General features: G+C 36.6%; 1 protein-coding gene across 1 annotated transcript; it reads right to left on the bottom strand.

Moving 5' to 3' along the window:
• Positions 1-4,342: 4,342 nt before the first annotated feature.
• On the bottom strand, positions 4,343-7,593 carry LOC147515224 (uncharacterized). The gene is made up of 4 exons (XM_086592831.1): positions 6,722-7,593; positions 5,841-5,934; positions 4,644-4,721; positions 4,343-4,447 (listed from the first exon to the last, which is right to left on the bottom strand). The coding sequence occupies exons 1-4, from the start codon at positions 7,591-7,593 to the stop codon at positions 4,343-4,345; spliced, it is 1,149 nt and encodes a 382-aa protein (XP_086448957.1).
• Positions 7,594-22,913: the final 15,320 nt, after the last annotated feature.

Here is a 22,913-nt window from a genome sequence, read left to right as displayed (position 1 = left end):
GTGTAAAATTCCGGATTGACTCTTTAATATTCTAGAGTCACTACTTAGGAATTAGGCTTAGATTTGATATCCGGTCCCAAAATGACTGAGACTGTACAAAGTTGGACTGTTGATGCTCCAGGACAATCTCGCGCGTGACCCAAAATGTCTCGCGCGCGACTCTCTTGTGTCAGACAGCTCTCCAATTCGTCCAGCTGATGTGAAATCGAGCCAGGAGCTGAAATAATATACCAGAGATGAGATATTATTGAAACTCCTTATGGTAGTGAAATGCGACCTAGAGATGTGGGCATGCACTAGGTTTTCGTCTCCGAAAACGAGACGAATTAGAGATGTAGTGATGTGGTAATATAAACTGTTGAAAAATGATTCTCGCATGAGTATGACTAACTCTCTCCCTGTTTCTCTATTTTTGTTTACCTACATATAATTGCCATAGTAATTTACATTATTTGCATTACCTTTAATTTAATTAAAACCAACTAAAAAGAAACCTAAAAATCGTACTCACCAAAAGTTGTAATTCCAGTTGTGAACCTATCCGAGCCCTAAGGTTTGGACGATCCCTTACTGGACCTATCCTACCAAACCCACGTGAGTAAGGTAACTTGACTAAAACGTATGACTATACGGACGTTGGACTTTGAACTTTGGACTTAGGTCTTTGGACTTCGGACTTTGGACTGTGGACCTCGGACTTAAGAAAATAAGTAACTGAAAACCAAAACGTGTATAAGTGTGTGTTATATCACCTACCAGCCCACTTTACAGAGCGTGCAGTGTATTCAACTCACACCCAATGGGGGTATAATTATCCACAACCAACAACGGCCTACACCCCCATTCCTTCTTACTCACCCCCACAATCACAGAAGACTTTCCCCTCACGATCTGCAAACTACAGTTCATTGCAAACGATCTCTTCATAGAAAAATGCTCCAACACATCCCCTAAGCGGATATTATAAACTCGTTCATTCAACAAATCTAACACATGGAACACCCTCCAACTATTCCCTACGAACTGGCATGGGGCTTTTTCACAATAGTTCAAAACCTCAACATTAAGACGGGAAAACGGCAACCTCATCCCAGCCTTCAACTACCCATAACAAACCACCACTCCCCCATCCGGAGGAACATAATCACTATTATATATCCTCCTCTTCTCACTCAGGTTGTACATCTCCAGGTCGGACTCTACCCAACCAAACTCCTCCGTTAAAGCAGCATAACAACCTACCGACCTAGACTCGACCTCCTCAGTCATTGTCTCCAATGAAGAAGACGACGACGCCCCAACTCCACTACGAGCTCTAACTTCAACATCCTATTCGCTCATAGTTTTCTCTCTCCACTCGTCAATCTCCACTTCACCACTCAAACTATCACTGGTCATAGACATTGTGAAAACAATATAAACGAAAGATCAAACTTTTTTTTAGATCAAGAACACGCACCTGAAGACGAAAGGTTGGAAAAGTTTTTTTTCTTTCTTTTCTTTCGCTCTGCTTTTTCTTGACTCTTGGTGATATAATGAAAATGAGAAGCCACCAAGAGACCATAAACCCTCCAGTTGCACAAAACCTCGAGAACAGAAAAATGTTTCATATTCCCAAAAAGCACAATCATAACTCACCCACAAACCGCCGTGATTTAGGCCCATAGGTCATATCCAACTGTTCCCGAACATTTTTCCAAAATAGAAAAACCCATCATACGGACACGTGTTAAAAAGCTTTGTTTTAACTTTTAGTTTCACACTGTACCTGTCCAAACAATAAGTAAAACAAAGGGGGTTGTGTAAGTACCCTCTGTTCTGCACTACAGTACACATGTCCACACACTAGGTCGTACTCCATCAGCTCATACTAATCCATTAGAGCATACCAACGACCCAACACCCAGGTTGTTCCAAGCAACAGCTACAGCCATATATGGAAGCAAATCAATTAGCGCAATCCTAGAGCTCAGTCATCGCACCAATCAAGGAGACATTAACTTTGTAACATCAGAGTAATGGAGAATCATCAAGATAGCACACAATGTGGATCTACACTTCATAATGGCCTGGAGCAAATAAGGAAGGTCAACTCAAATATCTATAAGTAGAGAGAGATGAACTACGTAAGACTTGATTCAAGTTTACCCCCAAGAAACTTGATACGTAGGCAACTCTTATCCCAAGAAGAGTGTAGTCATTCCCTATCAAACAAATCATCAGGTCGTTATCCCATAAACACCAAACCTCCACACCATATTCTCCTCTTCAAAGTTCAAACTACACACCACAACAAACCAATACAACATAAAAGAAAATCCCCAATCTATAAATCAAACTATAGTTCCAAAAGCTTAAACCCTACTGACATATACAAAAAAAAAATGGTAAATCCATAATCTATAGAAACTAAAAACCTTCCCTTTTCAACTCCAGAATTCGAAATTGGATTTGCTATTACACACCCTTAACTCTGACAGAACTGAAACTAAAAACTCTGATAGAACTAAAACTAAAAACTCTGATAGAACTAAAACTAAAAACTCTGACAGAACTGAAAACTCTGACAGAACACACCCTTAACTCTGACAGAACTGAAACTAAAAACTCTGACATAACTGAAAACTCTGACAGAACACACCTTTAACTCTGACAGAACACACCCTTAACAAACTAGAAGCCCTGAGGGTCAGAAGGATCACAACAGCAGCATAATCACTTTCATATATCAAGTAGAGGGTTAGAAAAATACCAAAATGCTTACATTTCACAAATTACGTCGTATTTTTCTCCGGGCAATTTCTCCAGTTATGGTTAGTAATCTTTCCACAGTTTCTACACATTCTTCCTAGATTGTTTAGGGCTATCTCCCTGGGGAATTTCCATCTCTCCACTTCCACTTTCTTCTTCCTCCCTTTTGTTTGAGAAATGTTGGGATTCAAAATCAATATCTGAAATAAAGATTTCGAAGTCAAAATCAAATAAATTTTTATATCAAATTAAACATTAAAATCAATCAAATAACATTAAACACTAAACCTATATCAAATTAAACATTAAAATCAATCAATTAACATTAAACACTAAACCTATATCAAATTAAACATTAAAATCAATTAACCTGTGAGGTATCAATCGAATGCTCTTCAACTGGAGGCTCTTCATTATCTGCGACTCCTTCGCTGGAAGTTTCATTCAACTTTGAAACTCTAATAGCCATTTCACCCATTTTTTCTATAAAATATAAATAAGCCTGAATAGTATTCCCTACATCGTAAGCCACTTGAGAAGCAACCTTGATACAATGAGCCACTCTCAAAGGTTCATGGTTTTCATGGCCAACCACTAATCCAGTATCAATCTCCGCTCTATACGTGTTTGCCTTTTGCATCCACCGCTTCAAAAGAAAATGCTTTGGAATCTCTTCGATTTCATAACGCTGAAAAATCTTTAACATGTGACCACAAAGTAACCCCATAAACTGAAAATACTTACATTTACAGTCTCCCTCTAAGGTTCCTCTATTGAAACTCACTTTTCAAACGGACTTCTTTTGCCGGTCTCTGAATTTCACCATGTAGCTTCTGATTCCATTGTTGATAATCTCGTCCCCATCAATTTTGTACTCCATCTTTGCCTTCTCTAATTGCCCCTTAAATTTATTGAATGCATTAATTGTATAGACCGACGCAGCATGCATAAGGAGAAAAACATCTTTAGCCACAATTCGTGAACTATGCTCGGTGCGGTAATCATAATCTCTTTCATTCCTAGCAATCAAAGCCAAAGACCTCTCATTACCATGTACAAACTCCATCAGCCTAGTTGTCGAATTTATGAATTGGTCATAATGAGAATTCATTGATTCACTCTGACGTTAGATTCTACAAGATCTCACAGTTGGCTAGGTATGTCAAGATAGTATGTTAGAATAGTATGTCGACGTAGCCGGCTATATATATATATATATAATATGCATGCTAACAAATTATATAAGCAAGAAAAGAGAAATGAATACCGGTCGTTGTCCAAATAAATTTCTCTGAGTGTGCTGCCTGTGGTCTCCATTATTTCTGAAATTTTTGTTAATCTTCCATAGGCATCTGCAACGAAAAGTTGTGTTAAAATAATGATCTAAACTGATAACTTTATAAATAGACAATGATTAAATACCTGAGCAGTTTCTAATATCACCGAAACGAGTCGCTAAATCGCCAAATTCGAGAAAATTGAAGTCATACAGTGGGATTTCCAAATGTATTCCATTAATAGGCTTAACAATTGTGTCCCAATTGAAAAAAAGCCTACACTTGTTTCGAATAGGACGATAGTCATTGGGAACTTATGTAACATTAAAGTTTTCAATGTGAAGAACATGTCCTTCTTGTAGAACAGGCGATAGTGATTGTGCATCCTGTTTCAGAATAGTAGCATGTACTTGAACTCCCTGGATTATTAATACAAAAAGATCATAAGGTTTAAGTTGTTTTATCATTTTGTATTAAGAAATTATTAAAATAATAGTTTAACTTTTCCTAGTTACAGTTTCATCAATTAATATTAATATCATATCTATCCTCATGTTGCCTATTTGTTTGTCTAACGGAATGTTGCTGATCATTCCATTTTCTAGATAGTCGAACCTTGACTTTGCAACTATCCATTCCAACTGATATGTCAGATAAAGGATGGTATCGAGTCTCTTCCATATCCATTTGAACCTGAAGAATAAGCAGGAAGTCGACGTCAATAAATTCATCAAACGATCATGTTGTAATAGCAGGCAGAGAGCATACAAAATTAATACTGAAATTTTGAAATGATAATATATATCTTAAGCAATATACCTTTTCCATAAAAAAAAAAAAAGTGATGTAGTTTCTAAAGGTTGATGAGGATAGTATAGGGTATTTCGTCGCTCTCCTCTGCGGGCGCGAAAGAGAGACAGCGGAATTTGAACTTAAGGAGAAGCCCATATTTATAGTGATAATCACATCTCTAATGAGAACAGTTATAAACAGTTTTTTTTTTTTTTTTTTGTAGTAACTGATTGGAAGTTGGCAACGTTTGGAAAGTCAGAACACATTTGAACGGACACATTTGAAACGGTTCTATGTGTTGGTATACATGGACATAGGAGAATGGGCTATTTGAAAGTTGTACCTTCTATGTTACATGATACACTTGTTATTTGACAAATTTTCATTATGCTTATTCAGGAGGTTTCAAGTTTTATACATATGTCGGTCAGGTTACAATACTTATGCCAAATTCTATTTGAGTAACCTATTTTTTTATTTGGAGAAGTAGAATTGCCAATCTTAAAGGTAGAGTAATATCCGGTGCTAAAAATTAAAGTGAATATGAATATTGTGAACCATGACTTTGAAGCGAAATCATCTAATAAAGCTATTGAAATAATTGACGGCGAAACCATGCTAGAAATGAGAGGGTCTACAATGTTTCAAAGGTGCATTAATACTTTTAATGGTAGCAGTAATAATACAATAAAGACTACAATTTTCATATGCTGAATCATTTTTCAAACATGATTGTCATTTTGCATCTCGAAAATATTCTGAGAATGTAAAATCTCGAGGAATTTATTCTACACAGACTGCCAACATCAAAATTGCCACTATTGTAAATTTCCCAGAGTGCAAATGTGAAATTGCCAATTATAATCTTATCAACAGATATATTATGAAAAGTGCAAATCTTCTTAAGACTTCGAAGAATAAGGTAAGATTGGGTTTACATGCTTAAATCTTGAATAGATAAAAGTTGACATGTGTGGCATCAAACAAAAAGGCCACATAGTGTTTGATAAGCATCTGTACTTTCGATTCTGCTTTCTGGGTACTGAACTTGTAAAGTGCAGCTTTAAATTCAAGTGACCTACATAGTGTCTGGTGAAGCTCTTCGAAAGGATTCCTGTACAGATTATGATGATAGTACAATAATGTCAGCTATAACCATAATAAAAATGACAATACAAAAGCTACACTATACTCTGAAGGTTACATAAGAATCTGTAAAAATGCCCCTTATACTATAAGTGTAACGTACCTAACCGAGTAATTTAGGTTTGGGTTGAGGAACTTGCAATGCAGAGGAGATTACATCAATTGCCTAACTTATCAAAGATGTAAGTGAAAAAGACGATTAGCCAAAGAAAATAATAATATTAACAATAATAATAATTAAGAATAACAGTGAGAGTGAGAGAGACATTACCTGTTACTGATTATTGTGAATGAGATGATTCTTTATCACCATTTGAAAACAATATGTCCCAATACACGACATTTCTTGTATATGTTCCACTATGTCTAGGTAATTAAGTTTCCATTTTTCACCAAAACTTTTGTGTTATTCCTTGAAATGCCCCTCGATAATGCAATGTATAGTTGTCCATGTGTAAAAACATGATCATCAAGATATATACCGACAACTAGAATAGTTTGTCCTTGCGATTTGTTAATAGTCAAAGCAAAACTAGGTTTAACTAGAAACTGTTTTCTTGTGAAAGTGAAGGGCATCTGTTCATTTTCCTTTGGTTTGAGAGGTAAGCGTGGTATAAACTCTTGTTTACCTCTAAATTGTCCAGATGCAATTTCAGCATATATAGAATTGTCATAAAACTGAAGACAAATTAATCTAGTACCATTACAAAATCATATGCTTGGATTAATGTTCCTAAGAAGCATGATGGGACAACCTTTTTTTTAATACTAATTCATGGGGTAGCAATCCCCCAGGAGCAATAGAATTTAAGAACTCTTGTTGATATAAGTTATGAACATCATCAGGAACGCTATCAAATGAATAATATATTGTTTCTTCCCCTAGAAAAAGTCTAATAACTTTGTTGTTAAGTTTATCTACAACATCATTTCTTGGTGCTAATAACGCTCTATTAACAACATAGTCACTATTACATCCATTAAGACTTAGAGAGGGATAAACAAAATTTATTAACGCATCTATTGATTGTTCACCAGTCCATTGTATGATCATATCATTTGGCAATCTAATCATGTCATCAATCACATAAGGTTCTTCACCATTACCAATACGCAGCAGAAATTCAGCAAACATTGGATCGTTTCTAGCACGCATATTTTGGTTTACATGAATAATTTCAACTTTTGACCAAAACAAAGACTTGATTACAGATGCATTAATATTTTGAGCTATAGTAGAACAAGGAACTACTGGAAGTGTTCGACGGAAATCACCTCCAAGAACTAAGACTTTCCCACCAAAAAAAAGATCGGAGTCTGTAAAGTCTTTTAAGGATGTATCTACAGCCTCAAAGGCATGTCGATGAGCCATAGTTGCTTCATCCCAAATAAGTATGTCCGCAAGACACAAAAGCTTGGCAACATCAAACTGTTTGCTAAATCTACAACTGGATGAACCATCTATATTAATTGGAATGCCAAATCTAGAATGTGCAGTTCGTCCCCCAAGTAACGATATTGCTGCAATTCTGGATGTTGCAGTTGCAATTGCAATATGACCTTCATTCTTTAAGTAAGCAAAAATTGCTCGATATAAGAAAGTTTTGCCTGTGCCTCCTGGTCCCATCTATGAAAAAAATAGAATTCCTTTTTTCTTTAACAGATGGAATGATCCTATCAAAAGCTACTCTTTGTTCAACATTTAGGTTTTGAATGGCCATGATATCTTCTTTTGGGATTTTCAAAGATATCTCTTCATTTATTAATTGTGATAAACCACTATCATGATTATTGTTCATAGTCATTTTGGGGAGGTTGTAATCGGAAATACCTTTATCACTCTGAACTTAACCTAAAATATTATCAAGATCTTTAAGCAAGCGATTAACCGAATTATCAACATTAGCATTTCCATCGTTTGATGAGGCATAGTTCTCTTTCATAAAAGGATGAAACTCATCCCATAAATCTCGTACACCATTTGGATGGCAATAGACTAATATTGTAGCAAACAATTGTCTCAAAGCGGAAGGCATATGTGTAGTTGCTGCCTCTCTCAGACAACTCTTAATGCTATTGTCGGTTTCAAGCAAGCCTCTTTTTTCTGCCGATTCTTTAAAAGTAGAACATGGTGTGCCATTCACTATTAACAAATCATCAAAAGATGTTGGAGCTTGGACATGGAGCAATAACAGGCGTAAATAATAGCGTTCTCCCTCAGTAGGAGACACTGTATTCATTCTTCCTACCGTATGTCGACTGAGACTGCGTCGTATCCACTCTTTTCTTTTGAGATCCCAATAAAAGTATTCTGGAAATTCCAAGTAAAGAAGTTTCCATGCTTCTTCAGAAATACTATTAGTTATAAAAAAAACTCTATAAGCATTATCTTGGATATGTGCTCGTTATCTACTATATCTTTAACTTTCTCATGCCTATAGTAAGTAACTTGTTGTCTATTAGGCAAATGTAACTGAAAAGCTACAACAGAAGGAAACATTCCATTCAAAGGGAACTTATAAAGTCTCCAAAAAGATTCATGTGGGCAGATCCATCTCGCATTAGCAAATTCGGATATCTCGTCCTGACCTCCACACAACTTAGTACTAACCCCAAACAACACCCTATCTGGACCTTTATAGACATACTTATATAAATATTTAATAGAAGTTATGCTGGAACAAATCTCGACATTTATATAACAATCATATTTTAAAAGCAAATAAGGATTGTATAGAATCACCCAACGATTATCTAGCGTATGTTTTCCTTTAGGGACATGCCTCCCATTATCACGTCTCATATATGCAGCATATGAATATGTACCTAGTGAAGTCACAGAAGCAAATGCTTTTGGAAATCCACTTTTACAACGTCTATCTTTCATACAAACAACATTCATATTTTTAATTCCACATGCATTATGCATCATATGCTTTACAACTGCATTATACAAATCAGGCTCAGTCTCGGGATCAGGAATTTTAGCAGATACTATTTCATCTATATCTTGAGGATTTTTTATTTTATCATTTTCATCAAGGATGAGCAATATATAAGCATGGGGCAGTCCTCTTTTTCGAAATTCTATAACATGAACTTATGCAATAACCTTGCCTAATATATGCTTACGAAATAGGTCATCTTTTAATTCTTCTAACAGTGAGTGAAATAGTCTAGTCACTGCATTAGGTCTATCTTGTGTACACTGACCAACATCTATCTTTCTAATAATTGAGGACCAAAATTGATTGCATGTAACAGTAATACATAAATCAGGTTTTCCAAACCTCCTTATTAATCCCATAACATCTTGATAACTGTGATGCATATCACGTGGACTACCCGTATAAGAGGATGGAAGTATCGTTCTTCTACCAATATTGCCTAGTTATCACAATTAAATATATTAGGTAACTATAACATAACAAAACAAATCAATATGAAAAATGTACAAAAAGTGTCATACCTATATTGGTTTCTCCAGAATTTAGAGCATCTTGTAAATCTTGATACAATTCAGCTCTAATGTTTGTCTGATTTTCACGATAATATCTGAGTGCCATTGTTTCTATTTTTACACGGATGCCAACAACAAATTGTTGAAGAAGGCGACAACCAAGAAGGAACAAAGATACCTCGCAAGGACAAATCTGGAATATATAATAAAAGAATTATTCATAATTATAAAAATGAATTTGATTTAAACAAGGGAAGACCATAAAATATTGCAAAAAGCAAAGAAGAAGTTTATATTTACCTGAAGAATATAAGAATAATAAGCGCGACAACTAATTCTTCTTGTACTACTACGATGTACACTCAGGTCCCACCCATATTCACCGAATGGCAATAAAAGAGGATATTGCAATGGATCATAATATCCCGCGGTGTCTGGAATTGGACAAATATGACATGTTTGTGTTTGAACTATTATATCTCTTGGTTCCAATAGTTCTGGATCATTATCACCAATCAAGACAGCGGTGACTTGCGATTCTGTTGGCAATGTGTGTTCCCTACGATCAGTTTTCAACTCTTTAATTATTAGTCTGCATTGTTGTAAGTCATCCCTCTGTCCAATTTGTCTAAACACACCTAAAAATGGATTATTGCAATTATCCTAGATAGATTTTATCTTAGACATAATGTGTATATTTAAATTTTCATTTTCAGCATGACGATTTTCAATCTCATGATCAGTGTCAAGATATATAGTTGCAAAAATCCAGGTTTGCTACCAGGTGTTGGTAAGAGGCTCCCTATTCTGTGATAAATAGAACATATGAAAAAACACCATCCCTACCACTTGCAATTTTTTTATCCAGGTCAACACCTATCGAAGTAAATGAAAAAAATATGATTGTAAGAACGTATGTTTTCTCTAAAATGTTGTCCACATTCACCTTGATCAAGAAACAACTCTTTTAGTTCATCAGGTGCTACTGGCCTTGGAAGATTTATTCTACCTTTAGAACAACAAATTTCTGGGATTTCATGAATAAATCGTTTTGCTCCATAATATTGACAAATAGTCGGAGTGGGTATCATGTAAGGGGTGAAGTTATGATCCAGAATGAATCCTCTCGTGCATCTATAAAACCCTTTGCCAATCCTAGAAGTTTGCGTTGATGCTATACGCGTAGAGACAATGTATTTGAGCTTTGAATGTGGTGAACTAGTAACAAAACGTACATAGACTGTGTTAGCAAACTATAAACATGTATTAAATTATAATGTAGATAATTAATAGAGAAAAATTTGATGATAAATTTGTACCTCTAGTTGTAACATCGTGTAATATGTCTGTATCTTGAGAACTCCTATTCCTTGCTTGCTGGCGAATATGTAAAAGACGCATCCTGATAGGATTTGTAGAATTGTTGTTCAATCCCTGCATGAGAGGATTTTTTTTTTTTAAATGTATATATCTATTATAACGAAAGCAATAGTTGTATCGTACTTGCGTATGAGGTTTAAAAATGATGGAAAACATTAGAAAATTTCAATATTTATTTGAGACATGACTACATCTAATATGGACTTCTTATTAGTGTCTTTATATTGCTTCACTAATTCAATTTTAATCCTAAAAAATATTTTCCTTATGGTTAGATGAAATCCAACATCAGAAGCATAATGAATCCTTAAAAATAAAATGCATGTTAGAAAAAAAAGAAATAAAACTAAATAATTTTTTAATAAGAAAGGCCATGACAGAGTAGTAGAGTTGTACCTTCAGTTTGGTTTACACGCTGGTGATAGCAATTTCTATCCCTAATCATACGGGTATGTCGCCGCTGTTCATTCTCAGGGATCCGTTGCTGATGTCTACGAAGCCATTCAATACTTGGCATTATCTGTTATCCATATTACTTAGAAAATCAGAGCGCCATAAAACCTGGGAAAAAAAAAAGAAAAAGATTTAAGAAGCTAATGAGAAGAAAATCAAAAAATTCGGAGATTGATATTACCCAAACATTGATAAAAGGCAGAATCGAAAACCGGTGAGAAGACATCAACATAAAATAAGCATTTAATAAAAAAAAAACTTCCTAATTAAATAAAGGATGGATGGCAATGACAAAAAAAAATGGAAAATATTACACATCTTCAAGCAATGATTACCAACATGTTTGTGCATTAATTGGATCGATCAGTAGTGGAAAATAAGATAAATACATAACAATCTACTTCCAACTCTATGAATAAAAACCCAAGGACGGAGGAAACCCATATGTAGATGATCAGGCAGTAATTGGGTATGGGTATTTCTTTTTGCCATAAGCGACCACTAAAAGTAAAATCGTTTGATTACAAAAAAGCAAGCCGTTTTTGTTCAACAGCACTATCTCAAGAGCATGCGTTCAAAGTTAAAAATAGAAAACTTAATTTAAGAGAAATGGGTATAACACCACACCATTGCGCTCGAAATGGGAAGTTGTGAATCACAATTGATGAAAGAGAAATGCTATGAAATTAGAATGATCTTTAAAATTGAAATGTAAATTTTAGAATTGACTCTCTCCTCTTTGACTTTCAGAACTCCAAGCGCGACAGGAAAGTGATTGGATTATTTTGAAGAACAGAAGCAGATGGATTTTTAAGAAGGTCGTATATGGGAAGAAGGAGATAGGATGGTCAGATGTATTCCTTTCCTTTCCGTTGTCTTTCCTTCAAAACAAACACACTCTTAGAATGAAGAGAGAGAGCGCTTTCTTTGTGATAAGAAGAGTCGGGATGTTTGGTGCATAACTGTTTTTCTTGCAAATTACCGAAATGCCCCAATGTTTAAAGGGCATTCGGAGTTTGAGTGGTGAAAGTTTTCGGAACCCTTTTTGAAAGAAAGTTTGGTCTAAGTTCTTTTTTCGTGCAACTAATTAAAAGCAGGGACTTTCTAATTATATAGTAGAATATATATATACATTTACAACACTTTTTATACAGCGTTTTATACAATACCCCCTACCGGACCCTTCAAGATGTTTTAAGGGCTAAGTTTTTGTAGATAAGATGTTCTCACCATGGATATGATCTCCACAAAAAATTGGGTCCTTTGACCATTTCTAAGTTTGCCAAAAAAAAATTACAAAATCGATATTTCTGGACCGTTGATAAAAATTCATAGGTTGAGAGCAATTTTTCTCATAGTTAGGAATTTTCAAATGAGTTGAATTTTTGTATAGATGATCTCCATGGTGTGGAGATCATATCTACAAGGAATCAAGGATTAATTCATATTTCCAAGGGGTATTGTATAAAGTTGTATAAAAAGTGTTGTAAAGACTGGGAGTAGTAACCAACACCGGCCTAGTTCTGCGATTGATTAAATTAAACCACACACCTCTCTTTATAGTAGGTACTTACACTATAATTCCATATAAGAGTTTGGCAGCTGACTCAAAGGTCTTAATTAAGCATGATCAATCCAACTTCCAAGAGCACTATTGCATACCCCTATTTTCTTCGAGTTCCATAGGGTTGCCGGCTTGCCGCTATATAAAACTTCGCCTAGAAATGAAGCATTGCATATAACTTCAGAGCTTTGCTTCCATGCATGCTCTCAAATCTATTCCATATGTGAGGCATTTCTAACGACTACGACTTGGTAACTTCGTGAGCTTACAGATTGCTTCGTCCTAAGTATCACATGCATTGGCTGCCTTTAGTATATCTACAAATTTAGCAAACGTTTTAGGTGATTTAATCAAGGGCGTGGTACTCCTTCGATGGTTCCGTCGCCAAAATCTCTTTAAGAAACATTGTTTAACTGTTTATTCTCAAATATTTGTAGTTCAACATAGGAGCAATGTTTTTAATATTTATTTCACCATTGTAAACCCATTCTATATGTGTGAATTCTGAATGTAGGAATGTTGACAAATGCAATATTTCTAAAAGTGTAGTCAATGCATGATCATATTTACCTTGGCGTGATTGTGTATTAACTAGTAAAGCAAAAAAGTAATAAGAATTCAAATAAAACTTATCACTGAGGATTGTGCTCGGCACAATTTCCTTAAGACGAAAAACGCCGCCAGTAACGAAGCTGCCAGCCTCCCAAGATACAACAGTGGAAGGGTAAGTCACCAGCAAATGACAACCTTGGAACTCTCAGTACTCCAGACATGGTTTTTCTTTTAGAAGAGAAATCAGTTCTATTTTTCATCCTTTGAAAACGGGAACAGCGCAACTGAAGGCCAGACAAGAATCACGCAACTCACTATCCTAGAGCAGAGATTTGCAAAACAAGCCGAGTACTTTCGACTCCACGCTGAAAGCCCGGATGGGTGGATTTGCACCTCTCTTGCGGCGTGTGTGGGCACACGCGCACTAAGATTTTCTGGAGCTCCCACCTCCCGAGAGCCCCCAAACCAAGGTGGCCTTATGTGCGCGCGAGCACCTCCTTATATCTCTCTACACTATCCCTCTATAAGGACACAAAGCAATATAAACTCAAGTTACTTAAGTTTAGTAACCAATGTGAGACTAAAGCCCCCCACATTAGAGAGTAGTAGAGACATAAGGTCATGGGTTCAAACCCATGAGGGCACAGTTTCATTCAAGATTCCAACATATTACCTTCTAACTGTTTGGTAATTGATTGATACACATGAAACACATTCTTAGTCTGAATTTTTCGTATAGAAATCATCTTCAAAATTAATATTTATTGAAAACTTCAATACTAATTGTTTTGTATCATGTTTGCAGAAGCTACTATCGATGTACACATTAAGGATGCAATGTGAAGAAGCAAGTCTAGCGTCTCTCCAAAGATGAAAGGGTTGTGGTGACTACTTATGAGGGAGTGCACGCTCATCCCATTGAGAAGTCCACAAACAACTTTGAGAATATTCTAAGTCAGATGCAAATCTACACTGGCTATTGAGTCTTGAATCTGATCACTTCTTCTATGTAAAGTAAAAACATATAATTACTACTTAGACTAACAATAAGGTGCACTATTTGAAGTGCCACTAAATCTCTGCTTGTGCACATTTTGTAAAATGAGAGACTAGAAGTGAACTTCAGGAATATACTATCTGCTTTGCAACTTTTTTGTGAAATAATTATGATTTTCAGTATTCAATTGCAATACATTTTTTGGTAGTTCCATTAATATTATAGCCTTTCTATGACAGACTGCGGTATGCCATTACATACGGATTTGCTTTGCAAGTACTCTTGGGCCTTGGCATTGTCTCAACTCTTAAGGGCATGCCTTTTTCCATGTGGGAATGACACAGCGCTTGTAAGCACAAAAATGTGTACCTAAGTCTATGCAATTGATTTTAGAGTCGCCACTAACTTTATTAAGGAAAAGTTGAGTAAAACCTCTGTGAAGGACTAGCCCTCGAAACTAGATGATTATTGGGTTCGGGAGTCAAGGTACGATGTGGGAAGGTGTTAGGCACCCACAATCGCCTGGTAAAAACCAGCCTTACTTCTATTGAGGTGTAACGTGTTAAGATAGGCAGACGAAGAAAGCTTGAAAAATTAATCTATCAAGTTGGATGATCCTCACTAAATTATAAAAAAACTAATAACTATATGCTATAATAAAACTAAAAAAATAACCTAATATGCAATGCTAAAGGAAATAAAAGAAAAAGGAAAGATGTCACCTGGTTTGGAATGTTGCCTCATACTTGATTGTAGATTGATTGATTGATTGATGATAAACTTGATCTTGCATTGACAATTGTGATTTTTGGATTGAAACAGGTGATTTGAGGAAAAAAAACAACTTTTGGTGAAAAGAAGTTTCTACTCAAGATCGACAAGAAGAAAAAGAAGGCTAAAATGAAGAACTAGAAAGAAAAAATGAAGAACACTGAAGAAAAGAAGGCTATTAGCTCTGAATAACTAGGTCCGCATTATTAACTCGAATTCCTAGCTCTAGCTTGCTCTAGATTATATTTTTTATGGGTGAATGAGACCATATTTATAGCTTTTGGGATGGATTTCAATATGGTAATGAGTTTGATCCAATGGTGAGTATTGATGAAGAAAAATCCAATGGCTTGATCTCTTTCTGTTTGCACCTCCTAAATCTGGCCCTTGATTCAAGAGGTGGGATAAGGGGTGCGATCTTGGCCCTTGATCTTTGGATATTTCAGATGGATTAGGGCAAAAAATCAAGCCCTACACGTCCTTAATGAGCCCATAATCCAGGGTTTCCAAACTTGGCTCCAAAATGGCATATTCTCTAGAATATTCTTGATTTTTGGGATCAAATCAAATCAAACAAATAAGGAAGGTTATCTAGGTTTTTGGAGGCTTGAAAATGGGCTAGAAAACCTAATGAAAAGGTCCAACTCGAGCTGGATCCACAGCCCATAAGCACAAGTCCAAAATCCACAAAAAAAGGCCCATTTTGACCATATTTTCAATGCTACAAATTCCCTTTGACCGGGTCAAAATTAGGCAAACTCTTCTTCTTCAAAAATTGTTAATTAATCCATTAGGAAGGTCCATGAACTCTTAAAAATACCCTTGGGTCGAAATCTTACTCCAAAAAAATATTGCACTCAACAGTGCGCACAACGGGCTGAAACGGGATATGGCAAGATTAGGGTTTCCAAAATCCAAAAGGAACCTAGGCAAGCTTGTACTCATTTCGAAGGATTTTTCAAGGGGAATTCAAATATGAAATAATCTCATCCAAAGAAAGAGTGGAAAAAACGAGATTTGGGCTCCAAAGGGTTACAGGGGCATTTTGGTCATTTTCAACTCAAAACTCAGAAAGCAACGAAACTTCAGCCATAGCTAGAACATGATGAGGAGAGTCTAAAGACGCTAAAAGAAGATGAAAAGAAAGAAGTTTGATATAGAAATGAAGACTTCTGAAAAGCAAATCAAATCTTATATGATCAAATTTAATTCAAGGCAAAATCATGAATGAATTATGCTTGGGGTGCAAAATGGGGTGTCTACAGTTGCCCCTCTTTTGGCGAGGTTGCTTGCTTAACGGGGCGGCAAAGCCATGGAGACAAACCATTTTGCCAAGCTCCGCCCAAAAGATCTCATGCAATTTTTGAAAATTCATTTGAAAAAATATTTTTTGAAAGAGGGCATTTCCCTGGATATTTGAAATCCTTAATATTTTTTCAAGTTGTTTGTGAAAGCACAGTTTAAAATGGTTGTCACTCAAGAGAGGATGGTATCGTACTTTACAAATGCGTATTTTACGTCTTACAATTTTTCAGTACTCAACCAAAGTATCACACCTTCTAATGCGTGTATTTTACGTCTTACATTACATCAGTGTGTACTAGGATAATGGCGCTCAGGCCAGGCACTTAGGCCAAAAATGGTGATGGATAAGGATGAACAACTTTTTGAAATCAAGGGACAAATTTTTTGAAATCTGATATTTTTCAAATTCATTTTGGAAAACTGGTGAAATCAAATGGATAGATCAATTCATTCATGATTTTGACTTAGATTAAAGATTCTCATATAATGGTGATAACCAAACACTGACGAAAGACTCACCGGGGAGAGCAAGAAGATCCATTGGGGATAGGAGATTCTAAAGAAGATGGACGAAGACATAGACGAACACCGCTGGAGAAGATAAGAGATATGCTGGAGATGAAAGATGGATGCTGGGAATGATGATATTCAAGTTCAATCAATCAATCAATCAATTACGTTCAAGTATACTTGGGTTGGAAAAGACTGTCACTATGAGTTCAAGCTGATCCATCCGTGAGGCTGTCAGTAAAAACTGACATTGTTCTCGCGAACAATTTTAATGTTGCACAAATGGAGTTACCGAAATGATATTAATGATCAAGTGGTTACCAATAGTGCGGTAGTGAAAACAAAATTTGATGAATATTTTCTCATACTGGAGGGTAAGAACCCCATGGTACTAATATTCATCATTTTTTTTTATTTTTGAAAAGTTTTTTTTTTTTTTTTTTTTTTTTTCAAACTTGGTCAACTGTCAAAACTGGTCAAAATCGGGTCAATTGGTGAAAACCGGGTCAAACCGTTCAAACCCGGGTCAGTCTAGACCAATCGGGTCAACCTGGGCCAACCGGATCAAACGGGTCCAAAACTGGTTGAACAGGACCGAACCTTATGCCAAAATAGGTAAGGGGTACCCGACCTTCCTTATCTGGTGCTTGCACCGAATAATTGAATTAAACAGTTTTGTTTATAGAAGGGAATCTTTGAAGAGTCAAACCGTTTTGTTTCCAAAACAAACATTACTTTTTTTGTAACCAAAAAACGAGCAGTACCTATTTTGTAAACAAAATCCGCCGCACATGCCACTTTCTAAATGACCCATCCACCATGCCTATATATATACAGAGGGACCCAAGGAAGAATTACAAGAAAACATACCTTCGTCCAGAGCGAAAGAGAATAGGAGAGTCGTACCTTAACCATCGTCCAGGGGAGTAAATAAGCCAAAGTGCCACACTGTCAGACATTCTACACCACGCCATGCCATGCCGGCGCCAGGCCAAGGTAAGCCAGCGCAATATTTTTTCTCGTGAAGCCCATACATGCGCTTGCGCTTCACTTATTTACATGTTAACTCAAATTTGCGCTTTCCTCACCAATCAATTAGGTCTGAAATCAACAAACTCACAGTACACACATACGATGAGGATGAGCCATACCTTACTCAGCCGATCAGTCCAACGGAGGAGAAGTTGGTGATGCCAAAACGTCAAGCTTACTTACCAATGACAGCTTTGCTCTCACGTACTCTTGGCATTTAGCAACTGTGAAACTTGGAGAAACTTCTTTGGCCAAGGTTAGACAATTTATTTCTCTCTACATATTACAATAGAGTGAAATATACAATGATATGCATGAACACAATGAACGCAATGCAACTATGTTAGCGTGAATTATTAGAAAGATTATGGTGTATGCATACTATGTTAATAAAACAAGTACATGGTTTAGTTAGGAATATTGGCTTCAGAATTTTCTACGTGCTTGAAATCCTAGATTTTTCATCATAAGCCATCCAAAGCAAACCAAGTTTTCGAAAACAAATCTCTTTTTTTTTTTTTTTTTTTTTATTCATTTTGAAAACAATGGAAAACAAAACATTTTTTTTTTTTTTTTTTTTTTTTTTTTTCAGAATAATAAATACCACAGATGATTGAATAACAAGTGAAGGTGGGGGAATGAATTACCGACAAGAAGATGGGCATGAAGACGACCATAGGATAGAAGTACGATCAAACTTGGCACCTATGAAGTAGATGATATTCTTGTCCCTTTGATTGCTTGACCTTCACAACGTACTGAACGACACCCAAAAACTTTCTTCCAAAACAGATAGAGCATAAAGCATAGGACCAATCTTCTGGAGACAACTTCTTCATATATCGCAATCACTAGTAGTGAATCCTCCAATGCCTTCCATTTTTTTTTTTTTTTTTTTTTTTTTTGAGTACTTCTCAACTAGGAGATATAGTGGACTTAAAGATCAAGAGTGGACTTTCATAGGACTATAATGTAGGTTTAGGTGATGGGCTCAGAAAGAAAGGATAGGATCAAAAAATTATTTTTGGAGTAGAACTTGTCATATAAAGGGAGGAGTAATTGGAATGATAGTGGTGAGATGATGATAAGGATCCCAAATCTCAAATGACGCTGCCCCTTGTTTAGGTTTTCCATTTTGGACCGGTGTGGATTATTTTGTGCAACTCTAAGCATTTTGAGTTCTAACGGAGTTTTTTTTTTTTTTTTTTTTTTTACCCCTTGCACTAGGAGTTTTTTTCTTCTTCTATTTTCTGACACCTTCTTGGGATAAATAACATGGGGATAATTGTTTCGTGATCAAAGATGGATGGAATGATGCCCCTGACAAGTTCTATAAAAATAGGTATGGGTAACCTATGGGTAGGCTAAAGATTTATTAGGCTTCCTAAAGGATATGGGCTTGTATTGTGGGAAATAAAAGAATAGGCTAAGGCTCAAATGGGCTTCTAATGGTAGCATACGATATTAGGTGGGCTTATGAGGCTAAAAACAAAACGATCAAAGATGGCCTGTTCCATCGTCTCTCTAAGATTTCCACTATACTCTTCGTCTTAAAACAACCAAAGTTGGGTAAAAAGTAGTACCTCTTTAATTGGTCGGCATTGGTAGGATTTTCCATGTAGAATCTTCATAGTGAATGGACATTCACTGTTAGGTTCGAACTTTCTGGTTCATTGATTCCACTCTAGTCTGGATTCGCTTGCTCAGCTTTACTTGCAACAATCTGTCTCCATTGGTATCTAAGTCCCAATGAGAACATCAATGCCCTCCTTCATATCTCTCGCTCTCAAAAATGTTGATCGTAGATGAACTCCTCTTAGCATTCCGCTCGTTGATGTGGTCAGATTCGAGTCAGCTGACTTCTTCGATAGATAGCTCTCATGTCTTCGATGGATGCAAATGGATGCTAATGATGCACTATGGAGTTTACCCTCTCCACGGTAAGGTAACCGATTGGATGATTGGCTAAGTAGCCGTTGATTGATGGAATGCGAGAATATTTCCCTTTTTGATGGGATAGTTGATCAAACGATGTTGTGGAGCTTTGTCCTCTCCCACAAGGGTAAATGCATAATGATGAATGCTGATGTTGATGTTGGTGATCTTAGACATTTGAAAAATCTTCTCAAACATAACCGCTGAACTTTCTTCCTCCTCAATTTCTTCTTCTCGGTGAGTGATTCTCTCATCTTCGAACAATGAAAATCATGCACCACCCTAAGATAATAGATTGTCATAGGTATGATCAACACTTCTATAGATTCCTTCAGTAATTTGATCAGGCTTCAACGCTCAGAGGGGATCAAGATTATACCAATCTGCACATAATGTGGTTCATCTGTGGTGCCAAGGTTGATGGTCTTTGTCTCCACAATAACTAGCGTCTGTCAATCCTCAGACTGCTCATGAGAAAGAATGGACTCAGCAGCTTCATTGTCCATTCCTTCTTCATCATCGGGGGGAGGGGATCATAATAATTTGCACAAGTCATTCAATCATCTTGCACTAAGGCAAGTGGGTAAATTATATTCTGTGGGATTTTGAAAACTTTTTTTGATTTTTTTGTATTTCTTTAATTTTTTTTTTTTTTTTTTTTTTTTTTTTTTGAAATATCTGGATTTTTTTGGATTTTTGAAATATCTGATTTTTTTTTTTTTTTTATATATCTGATTTTTTTTCAAACTAATTGAGAGTAGAAAACTTATCTGTGCTAAGCAGCGGACCGGGATCAAATATAGGAGAGAAATTGATTCGGAACCCATCAACCAATGTTGTAGCTCCATGCATGAGTGATGAATTTTCTGAATGATGTGATTTCTCCATGAGCAACATATCAAACTTCGTGACGTTATGTGATTTGTACGCCACACCCCCTGAGAAGTCAAGTTTCCATCCTGGGTCTAGTGCATGAATGTCATCAAAACACATGAGTGCCTAGACGTGCCCCTAGCTTGAAAGTGATTGTGGTGGTTGAATGGCCATTTCATATGATCATGGTTGGTGGTGTTTCCCAACCTCTCCATTGTCAACTTACTTTGGGTTTGATGGCAGCTAGATCTTGAAGAGACAAACATAGAGTAGTCCCATTCACCAAATACCAATAAGGTCATTAGAAGAATAACCTGCCAGAATATTGCAATGGCAAATGACTTTGATTTTCTTGAGCTCGGCATCTGATCTTCCAAGTGTGAGGAAGATGTCAAGTCTTTGAGACTAGTAGTAAGACGCCCAAAATGCCTATCATCGGAATCCGACTTAGCCATTATAAACTGGTCTTCAGAGAAAAGTATTGCAAAAGCATCATTATAGTCCTCTTCCTTGCATTCTAGTGAAGTGATCTTGATAGCAGAAATGGAATCTTTTTCTTCATAAAAAATAGGACAAAACATGTCAAAGAGCTCGATACCATAATCTTCTGAATCATCTATTGGGGATACGTTTTGAGAATCTCGGCCATCTGATTCGAACGTAGACTTGGTAGACTTCTCAAGTACCATTTCTTGGACCTTTTGGTCTTCTAACAAACTTAACTCACAAACCTTCAACTGTCGAAAAGAAGATGGGGAAGTATATACCTTATCTTTGGGCTTATCAAACTCCTTATCTAGAACATGCAACAAAGGTGGAGCCGGTAATGGTGCCTTCTTAGTTGGTGATTCAGCAAATAGAGGTGCTACTTTTTCATCCAACGATATAGCCTTGGCCTTGGGCCTTGCTTGTTTTTGTGCCTTGTAATCTTTAATTGCATCTTGAAAATTGAACGGCTTGAAAAGCGACATGGCATTAACCTTGGATGCTTGCTCGAGTGGGGTAATGAATGAGGCCAGACTTTTCTTGACAGGCTCTAATGTGTGAACTTCTCCATTATAGTATGGTAATGGATTTGTCACAACATTTGGAGCACCGAGATGTGATACATCAATTCTCCCTGATTCGATCAAATCTTGTATCGCATGCTTAAGAGCTCCACACTTTTCTGTAGGATGTCCAATAGACTGATGGAAATCACAATGTTTAGAAGCATCATACCAATATGGTGGTGGATTCGAGGAGGCCTAGGCTGCAATGGTGTAACTAGGCCTTCTTTGGATCAAAGCCTTGAGAATGACCGACAATGGAGTGCGGTAGCTCGTGAACTCCACCTCGTGGCTTAGGGAACCCTCTATTTTGGTATCCTTGTTGTCTTGGAAGATATGCAATCTGATTGGAAGAAGGATGAGCTGTCACCTCTTCTTGGATCAATGCGTGTGGTTGAGATCAGACTTGTGTGGCAACAAACGTTGGCTTCTTTGTTGTTCACCGTTACGATGGGAGGCTTCTTCTTCGGGTTAGATCCTGTAGACATTGAGCTGATGGGAGAAATATTGCCGATGATAACCCATCTTCTATTTGTGATCCAAAACAACAACTAAGGCTTGATATGTCGGATGATAACTAGCACTTAGCCCGGTCGCATACTCTTGGTTCAAACTCTTCATAACCATCCTAATTTGCTCTGTTCAAAGTGGGCCTATCAATGATTTGGGCGCTTTTGTCCTCCATCTTGTAATGTACTCTGTAAAACTTTCATTCAGACCTTGCTTCAAAGCTTCAAGTTGCCTTCGCCCATTTGGATGTCGGTGTTGTAAGAGAAGTGAGCTCTGAAAGCATTTACGGTTCAGGCCAAGTCTTGATTTTTTAGCGTTTCAAGATTCATCCACCAAGTAAGGGCTGCACCCTTAAGACTCCTCTGGAATAGTTGAACCATTAGTTACGCCCCGATTCCCATCGGTTGTAGATAACTTGCATACATCTGAATGTGGGCCTTTGGACCCCGGTTCCCTCATATCGCTCCATCTTTGGAAATTCAATCCATGTGGTACTTTCGATCCGCGTGGATATGGACCTGATTATCAAGGTCCAGTCTTCACCCTTCATCTTGGT

This window comes from Coptis chinensis, chromosome 2 (genome assembly GCF_015680905.1).
Source record: "Coptis chinensis isolate HL-2020 chromosome 2, ASM1568090v1, whole genome shotgun sequence".
NCBI classification, from domain to species: domain Eukaryota; kingdom Viridiplantae; phylum Streptophyta; class Magnoliopsida; order Ranunculales; family Ranunculaceae; genus Coptis; species Coptis chinensis.
This window is presented reverse-complemented; position numbering and strand designations above follow the sequence as displayed.